The following is a 9,560-nucleotide window of genomic DNA, read 5'->3' on the forward strand; positions in this document are numbered from 1 at the left end:
ACGTCTTTAAATTCACAAAGCATATTAGAACAAATTAATTAATTAAAACTCTTGTTATTTCTCACAACAGATCGAAAATGGTGATAGTTTTAAAGTAATAATCCTTTGTGGTTGTTTTAACAACCAAAACGTCAAATGACAAAATTCAAACAAATTTGCCAAGTAATCGCAATTTCAGAGTTCTTCAAACTTGGGTTGCGCAACGTAAACAGAACTTTTGCAAATTTGGAAAGAAGACTGAATTCCTTGCGAGTTTTGCATTATTTTCGCCTTTTTTCCGACAGTTTTAAAAGCTAAGTTGAACTGTTTCGTCATGTTTTATCGTCAGATGTTTAACTAACAAGCAATCAATAAACAGTAAACAACGATCGAAGCTTTTGAGGACATTTCTGAAACAACTTAACCACACCCACAAGATGCCAGCACATGACAGAGATCTTGTTTCTGCAAAATGCAGTAGCTCCCAATCTTATTTCTCTAAGCTGCCAGAAAGATGCTAGGTTTTCTTTAGGTGTCTTCGGTTGTTAAAGAAAATGGAAATTCAAAGCTAAACGTTTTCGTTATGTGCATAACTGAAGGTAAACAAACGAGACTTACCTCTGTTTTCTGGTTTCTTGTTATATCCTCTAGATCTTGTTGGAACTTTGCGAGAGCAATCTCAAAATCTACTCCAGTGGCCTCTTGAAGGTTAGTCATCTTGAAATGATAGTCGGAGATGGAAGTAAGTTCAAAATCGGTTGTCGTGCAAAGAAGTCAAAGCCGGGCTAAGCGTCGTTTGGAGCGTCTCTTGCGTGCAAGTCAGGCGAGACTGAAATAACTTTAAAGGGACGCCAACTTTAAAAGATCAATGCATTCTTTTCTTTTTTGGAAATCAGCTTTCCACGCTTATGATTGGCTCTGTATCCACTGGCCCACAATTATTATTCCCACCAGGGGATTCCCTTGGGTTTTTGATTGCTCAATTGAAGGAACGTGGATCACTTAATAGCCTCATAATCTCAACGAGTGTCTTGCTCGTCCGAGGACAGACATTCTGTTTAAGGAAAATTTAGGTTTTGTCTTGTGGTCAGGGCGTTTTAACCATGAAAATGCACTCTTATTTTATACGTTGTTGTTGGCGTCTTGGTCACGTATTGTGCAAGCCTTGCACAATAACCCACTTTGTATTGTAATGCCGTTATTCTTCAAGTAGGACATTTTGAAATACATTTACAGTACAATGCGTATTAAAACACAAATACTTGGTCCTGGGAAACTTATGATCTTTCATTGTCGGCAAACTCGATAAAGACGTTGAGCAGAAATATTAAAAAAGCTGAAATCTTCCAAACTAAAAAAAAGTGGGAAAAGAAACAGTTAACCCAAAGAATCGGCGATACATGTATGTTTGGGTCGGAGCAAATTGAATACTTTCACTCTCTTTTTCTCTTTTGTTATTTTAATCTGTGTACTTATAATAGGCTCTTAGTAGGCTCTATTCACACAAGCAGCAATTTCAACATTGTAAACATGTTTTGGACGTCATATAACCCGGATGAAACCATCTTTAACAATTAAGAGCACTTAGTCTAGCTTCACTTTACATGCATGCGGGAGAATCTTACTGCCGTTGGACTAAATTATTCATATAATTGTTATTTTAGTTTAGCAAGAGTAGAATGCACGAAATATTTTAAAACTATTTAAAGAACGCAATTCTTTCCATTCCGATTAACTAATAAGCAAGGACCCTTCTGTAAACCACTTTGCGATGCAGGCTTCCTTATTGAAGATTTATAAGCTACAATATATTCATTAGTGACTCTGTCAGTCTAGGCGGATTTCCTAATGCCGATTAACCAATAAGCAAGGACCCTTCTGTAAACCACTTTGTGATGTATGCTTCCTTATTGAAGATTTATTGCTGGCGAGCGTAAACAAGGCAGCACATGTACACTATTCTTTACAATAGCGAAAAAAATGCAAAATTTGTCGGATGAAAGATCGGAAGCATGCGCAGTTCGTTTGTTTTTTATTTTCCAGGATATCCACGCGTTCGATAACGTCACTTACTATGAAATTGCACGTGGAAGAAGATCTGACAGAATTCCAGTAGATTTACATTATTTTTCGTAGGTTGAGGTGGATCATTCACAGTATTATTCGCTTGTTGGGCAATAAATTTGACCGTTGGGTCAAAATCTTTTCCCGTTGAGCCGGGTAAACAATTCGACCATTTCCAGGGGTTTGATTGGCTTAGCGGCCATGGTATATGAGCCATTATACCATGCTTGAGAAATAGCGAAAATTAAATTGTCTTCTGGTTGCTCTCGCACAGCGAAATCAGCAAGATCTTGCAATATTTCTTGATTGTTTTTAATAAAACAATTATTCCACTTGCCCTTGTTGGATGTGAGATGATTATAGCCATTTCATATCCAACGCGCGCTCGTGGAATAATTCCGTAATTTTTTTTAATGTGGTTTAACCAAACATTTTCGGACAGTTTTAATTTGTAGTTCTTTAGTATTTATTCAACGGGGTTAAAACGAATGAATTTTAATTTATTACAAGCGACATTTTGCTATAAATTTAAGATTGTCAAACAAAAGGATTTCAATAGGTAAGATATTTTAAATTTTGTCTGGCTTTGGAGTTGAGGTTAAGGTGGCTAGACTCAAACTTTATTAAAAGACTTAAACACAAGCTTACGGCTTTTACCGAGGTTCACTGAATTTTCTCTTCGCTCTGACGAAGGGCTAACGCTCGAAATATCAGCACTCGAATCTCTTTGTAGTCGCCAAATTACCTTATCAACTCTGTTGATAACACCAAACATTTGTTTTTACTCCCCACCGACGCAGAACCACAGTTTCTTTAGAAACTAAGCCCTCTTCTCTTTCACTGAAAGGTATGCATTGATGCGTTTTTATTTTTAGGTGCTTGAATCACATCATTGACTTTGATTTTAATTTTAAGCATAACACTGTCTTTCACAATTGTAATACACGCCAGTGTAACAAACTGCATCTCTCAGCTCCCAAAACAAACTGGGGAAAACAAAAACTAACATACCAGGCATCAAAAGATTGGAACAATCTTAATCCAGAAATTCAGGGAACTGAATCATTTTTATTGTTTAAAAAGAAAGTGCAGCTTTTATCGTAGTATTTTGTTAATATCCAATTATTACCTTTTTAAATTATAATTTTATGTATAGTAATGTAGCTATTTTATCCTTCATCTTATATCATTGTTATAGTAATGTCTGTAAATTTTATTTTATTTTATTCTTATCTATTTCTTTATTTTATGCAGGGCCGTTCTGAAAACCACTTTTGTGAGAACGCACCCTGTTTAACGATTATTATTATTATTATTATTATTATTATTATTATTATTATTATTATTATTATGACATTTGTATTTTCTTTTGAAAAGTTTATGCTTGAAAATTAGTCTCGAAATCGGAATGAATTGTAAATAGGTTTTAATAGTTCTTTTCTCAACTTTTAACTTGTAAATAACAATTTCAGCTGCTTGGTATATGTTGATAAAGATTATATTATTTATTTTATTATTATTATTATTATTATTATTATTATTATTATTATTATTATTATTATTATTATTATTATTATTATTATTATTATTATTAAAAAAGGAGGCTTTCAACAAAACGTTTTCAGGTGTATTAAAAAATGACCGGCTCTGGTACTTAGGTATAGCTTGCTGATCAAACGTTTCAAGCCTCGTGGCATGTTGGATTGACTTGCTCAATAATTAAACTGGCCGTTGTTCGCCTAAGAGAAATCTTTATGAAATGTTTGAACTAGATGACGTTCGAAATTTAATAGGTTGACTAAAAGATAACAACTAACTTAATAAGCGTTTTCGCTTGAATGATTACAGCGGGAACGAAAACACAACATTCCATTTAGCGCATGAAAGATTTAGATTCCCGTTGTGATTTTGACATTCAAAACATTTCTCCTATTTGCTGACCTGCTATAGCCCGCGTGGCAGGCGCGTGGAAAATATATAGGGCGCGAAAAAAGCGTGGAGCGCAAAGGAGGGAGACACGCTAAATGGTGGAGGGGATCATCCATTCTGTTCCCCTACAACTTGACACCTTTTAGATAAACGTTACGTGTGCCAAGGTATAAGTAAATGTCAATTCTTTTGGTACTGCTTATGAAGAAAGCCGCGGAAATTAAAAGTCCAACAATCGAATTAACGTATCCCCGTTGCTGTTTTGACGTGGTAGACATCTTCACCTGCCAAATATTCAATTATTTTTCATTTTATATCTTTGGGAGTAAACGAAACACAAGAATTCATGAAAACATATTGATTATAATCCCGTTGCGATTTTTGTATAGCAAAACTGCGGAGTTTTGCATCTATTCACCTATCTGTTTTTGTGTATTTCAGTCCAACTTAAAGTAAAATAAAACAGAAGTGATCAGCACCGAAAAATCTCAGAGGAATTATGCAAAATCCTGCGATGGAAAACGAAAAGAACACCCACGCATATTCTCGCCAGGTCCGTGATTATCAGCGACGAAAGCAAAACGATGATTTATTGAATATGATTTAAAACTGATTGACATCAATCAAGGTACAATATTTTAAAAGAAGCATTGTGCAGGTCATTTTTCTTTTTTTAAAAGTCGCTTTTGTGACGTTGATGATGTGGTTCATAATTGAGGGTGTAAAAATTTTATGGCCGAAGAGACCATTAACTTTACATAAACTTTTCACGATAATTGGTCACAAGATTTGTGGTAACAACTGATTCAAAGCCAAGTTGCACTTTTATTACTGCAATTTATAAATCGTAAATGAGAATTCTCCTAGCCATTTCTGATAAAAAACGCCTGGAGGAACACTAATGAAGCAGTAAAAAGACGTTAAAATGAGATAATTGTGCCCAAAAGAAGATTGCTGCATTGTGTGAGGATATACCTTCTACAGCGTATAACGAACTACTGGTTAAAAAGTAGCATATATCAACATCATAAATTATTTATAATGTTTTATTCAGTTGAAACAGCAACAGAATAGATTTTTTTAAAGGGGAAGTATCATGGGGTTTTTGATATCTTTTGTTAAAAATGATGAAATAAGACTTTCAATCACCTGACAAATAATTCTAGAATGACGAGAGGAACGAAATCAACTCAATTCTTGAAAGAAACAACTCGTGATCTGTTTGTTCTAGTGCATTTTGGAAACAAAAATACGAGATCTTGAAAAACATTAGCCTAACATTTTTCAAGTTTCAATCCAAACCGGCCTACTCTGTCTCTGGCCAGAGGCACTAATCGACAGTTTTATTGCACTGGGGTGATAATTTTTAACAAACTTGACAATTATTTCGTTGTTTCTGCCGACAGTCAAACATTTTTGGGTTTTGAAATGACAGCAAATTTTCGTGATTTTTCCCCTTTAACTCACACACTTTCTTTTCAATCACTTTCTGCGACAACTAACACCCGCCTGATGCAACGTTAATTTTTTTGCCATCGAAAAAAAAAAATTTGCTATAGAGCTCTGCAATAAATGTATGTATAAATATTCTCAAACTGACTAGCTATACTATATTTTTATCCGCATTATAAAGTCTTGCCGTTTCAGTACAACCCTCGATGTAGGAAAATGACAGATGGTGCGGGAAGAATTCAACGAACTCTAGGCTGGAAATACAACGATCCAAACTTTGGCACCGAGAAAATTTTCTTTAATCAAGGGTCCTTAAACCGGCTCAAGCGTAAAACGGTCCGTAATTTTTCCATCAGCCGTCAAACAAGAGCCAGTAATCTCTACTGTTAACTGAGAACGGCTGCTGCGGTTTCTGTTCTTCGTCAAATACTCTCCAAACTGATATACAGTGACTTCACATCCCAAATCTTTTCTAGAAATTGTTACCATCCATTGTTCAAGTTTCTCCCGGATCAGTACATTACTTCTTTGTGCATATCTTGCCGAATACAACAAGGATCTGATAAAAGCCGAATTAGCGCTTAAGGGTTGTTTAGTTAACACACATCACACTGAACACTCAAACCAATCGATCCGTTAGAGGATTTCTCCCAAGCTTATTAACCATCAACCGTCCACTGGCCCAAAATTTAACCTTCCACCGAGTATTGTTATTGTTTTGTTGCATGTTGTTGCTGTTTTATCATGAATACTGTCCCAGTTTAATAACCGTTCACTCACGTCTATTCTGAATATCCCTTAGCCATGAATGGCCGCTGTTACGTAGACCTGATCTTGACTTGACCTACACCTGATCTTCCTTAGGTAGGTGGCGGTCTGTGTAAGATAATGGACGAATGGATCTTATAGTCGATTGATTCTAAAACTTCTTGTGCTGTGAAACCAGCACTTGAAAATGCGTGTTTGAACGCTTAACTGTTCATCCATAGCTTGGTAGGCTTGGTAGTTGATGGACCTGTGTTGTCTGAGTGGATCTCACAGTGTCATTGCCAATCTGTCTAGTGCTGGAAAACCAGCCCTTGAACAACCGTTTAAACGCTTGTCTGTAATCACGGTTTCGCGCGGCGTAAATCCACGGATTGACAGCTGAGCTGCTGAACGAAAACAGCGCTCCCCAGAACCAAAATCGAATAATACGAATCTTTAAACAGGGGTTTGTTGTTATCAGCTGAATTCCAACTATAACCATACTTGGAAGAGCCAAGAGAAGATAGATACCAATTATTATTCCGATTGTGTTGGCTGCCTTTCGATTGCGTTTCGTTTCAATGCTACAAGAAGCACTGTCAGGCTGCCCTGCCTCGGAAGCAGTGACTGTCACAGTTCTCGCATCAGCTTCGATCCTCCTGCATTGATGCCTCGCTGCTTTGTAGATGTAATAGTAGCTGTAACTGATGACCACGAATGGGAGAGTATAACCAACAATTGCCACGGCTATCCATAGCTTTGGCAGATCTGTAGGCTCGGTAACGAGGAGACGAAAACAGGCAAAGGCAATGGAAAATATCCATATCAGGCCAATCGAAAGCAAACAACGAAACAGTGTCATAACTTGCAAGTAGTAGTACGAGTTAGTTATCGCTAAATATCGGTCGAGACTTACCGCAGCCAAGTTGAATGTGGTGGTGATCAATGTTTGCACGGACATAAGTTCTGCGGCTACTGTCAAAGGGTGTTCATTATGCCACACATTCAGCGCACTTTTAGTAACCCACAATGGAGAAATTATGATTCCGACAAGAAAATCGCCAACAGCCAACGACGCAATGTAATAATTTGAAATTGTATGAAGGGCTGGAGTTTGATAAACCGAAAGAAGAACAACAAGATTGCCGACAACAGACATGAATCCAGATATGGAATGGAGGACAGCGAGGATGATGGAAATCACGTAACGGAGTTCGCCGGAGCAGTCCTCTTCGCCGGACATGCTTTTCTCTTTTGCTATCGACTTCGCTAATTCCGTTCCGTTTCAATTTCATATGAGGAAAAGTGTAACACTTTAAGCTTTGTCCCCGTACGTTGACTCAGTCTCAGAAACGTCTAAATTGATTACCTTTTTTACGGTGAACTTATATCCGGCACACGTTTGTTCGTTGATTGCTATAGCACGTCGTTAAGAACCGATGGCTGATTGCAAATTGTCAAACTAGTAAATTTCGCCTTTAACAATAGTGACGCCGTGGTTTGAAGGATTAGAGACATCACACTGTTACAAGTTTTAGAGGCTTTTACCTGAAATGATTTTCAGGTGTCCGACGAAGAGTGGATGTAAATTTGCATTTACAAAGCAACCGAAAGCCTGTGCGACTTATGAGCTCTCTCAAGATTAATCAAACGCTTCTCCTCAAACAAGTGCCTTGATTAATTAGCAAAGTGACATCTTTACGGTTCAAAACGGTCACCTGAAGGGTAGCGTAGCTTTGCCATATGATTCGTTGGCTTTTCTATAGCAGCCAAATTGCTGATATTATGTTTGAAATTGATCCTGCAAAAAGGTGTCCGACTCTAACAATGGATTCAAGCTTTTAATTTCTAAATTTGCTAGGACATAAGGCAATTAATTGCGCTCAGTACCCATGCAATCAAGATGCTAAGTGCTTCTCTTTAAACAATAGGTGGCTGAATGTTAAAACTACGCGATATTTCGAATTGGGCCATGATCACAAAACTCGAGTGGCGAAATGAAATATTCAGTAGTTTCATGCCCCCTTCCGGCCGAGGAAATCAATTTTACAATGTAATATATATTTTTTCCTTTCCCTTATTTGTCTGTGTAAACCTAATATCCGATATTTTTAAGGACTTTCTGTTGATATCAGCAAAAGTAATTTGTAGTTGAAAATTGCTAAGCTGCGATTTACCATCAGTGTGAGTAATTGACGACCGATTACTACCGCCGTAACACAAAAAAACATACACAGAAAATTAGTTTCTCTCTGCATCTTTCAATAGCGAACATGCGGACATCGATTAAAATTAAACAAATATGGATCGGGTGAAGAAGGTGTCTAAAGAACTTATTTCTCTTTAGTTACTTGAGCAGAACATAAAGATAAGCTTTCAGTTCAGGTTTCAGGAAATACCCTTAACGAATGATTTAGTGTTATGGGCAACTGGAGGTTAACGTGACAATATTCATTTGGGTTCGGTTTTATTTGTTTCAATAAACCTTCATCTTGTAAATTTTTATGAAAAATTGAAACTGTTCAAAATATCAGTGAGAGCTGTCACTTTTTACAGTTCAAGGGACAGCCGTTTACTTAGCGTTGTTTTATTCTTGTGCGCGTTGAAACCATTCTAAGGCTATCATCTTGTGCGGTGTGATGTCCATCAAATGAAAAGTGCTAAATGCAAATGAATAAAGTGAAGAGCGTTTGATTGAATGGCATATCATAAAGTCAATAACAACGAAATGAAAATTGAAACCTGACGGAAGATCTTAGAACCGACCTTACCGAGGTTAAATTCATTATGTTGCGAGTGCCGAGAACATAAACAAATGACAACACTTGGCAGATCGTGTACAGTCGCCATCTTGACTCAAAACTGAGAGCAAAGAGATTTCTTCTCTATAAACTTTCACGTCTCAGTGTTGAATACTAAAGTGTGACCATTCAAATGAAAGCTACTGAGCAGTACTTTCCTGTGGTGCTATTTATTATGTTGTACAAGGTGGTTCTAACTTTTGAGTCTGTGGTTGAAATCCGAAAGTGTGACCATTCAAATGAAAGCTACTGAGCAGTACTTTCCTGTGTTGTACAAGGTGGTTCTTAGTTTTTGAGTTTGGATGTTATCCTAAAATAAGACAAATTCAAATGAAAGCTACGATACTGTTTTTTACACTGCCGTATTAAATGTGTGTGCGTATTAGATGATCTGTGGATGAAATCCTAAAGTGTGACCATTCAAATGAGAGCTTCTGAGCAGTTCTTTTCTGTGGTGCTGCTTATTATACTGTCCAAGGTAGTTCTAACCTTTTAGTCTACGGATGAAATCGTGAAGTGCATGTGACCATTCAAATGAAAGCAACTGAGCAGTACTTTCCTGTGGTGCCGTTTATTATGCTGTACAAG

The 9,560-nt window shown here is 37.0% G+C and overlaps 1 protein-coding gene across 1 annotated transcript; it reads right to left on the reverse strand.

The window, feature by feature from the left end:
• Nucleotides 1-4,777: 4,777 nt before the first annotated feature.
• On the reverse strand, nt 4,778-7,779 carry LOC146449216 (trace amine-associated receptor 9-like). Its single transcript, XM_085101512.1, has one exon. The coding sequence runs from the start codon at nt 7,412-7,414 to the stop codon at nt 6,404-6,406; it is 1,011 nt and encodes a 336-aa protein (XP_084957638.1). The 5' UTR covers nt 7,415-7,779; the 3' UTR covers nt 4,778-6,403.
• Between the last annotated feature and the right edge of the window lie 1,781 nt (nt 7,780-9,560).

Source organism: Pavona decussata, unplaced genomic scaffold (genome assembly GCF_977016875.1).
Source record: "Pavona decussata unplaced genomic scaffold, jaPavDecu1.1 SCAFFOLD_602, whole genome shotgun sequence".
NCBI classification, from domain to species: domain Eukaryota; kingdom Metazoa; phylum Cnidaria; class Anthozoa; order Scleractinia; family Agariciidae; genus Pavona; species Pavona decussata.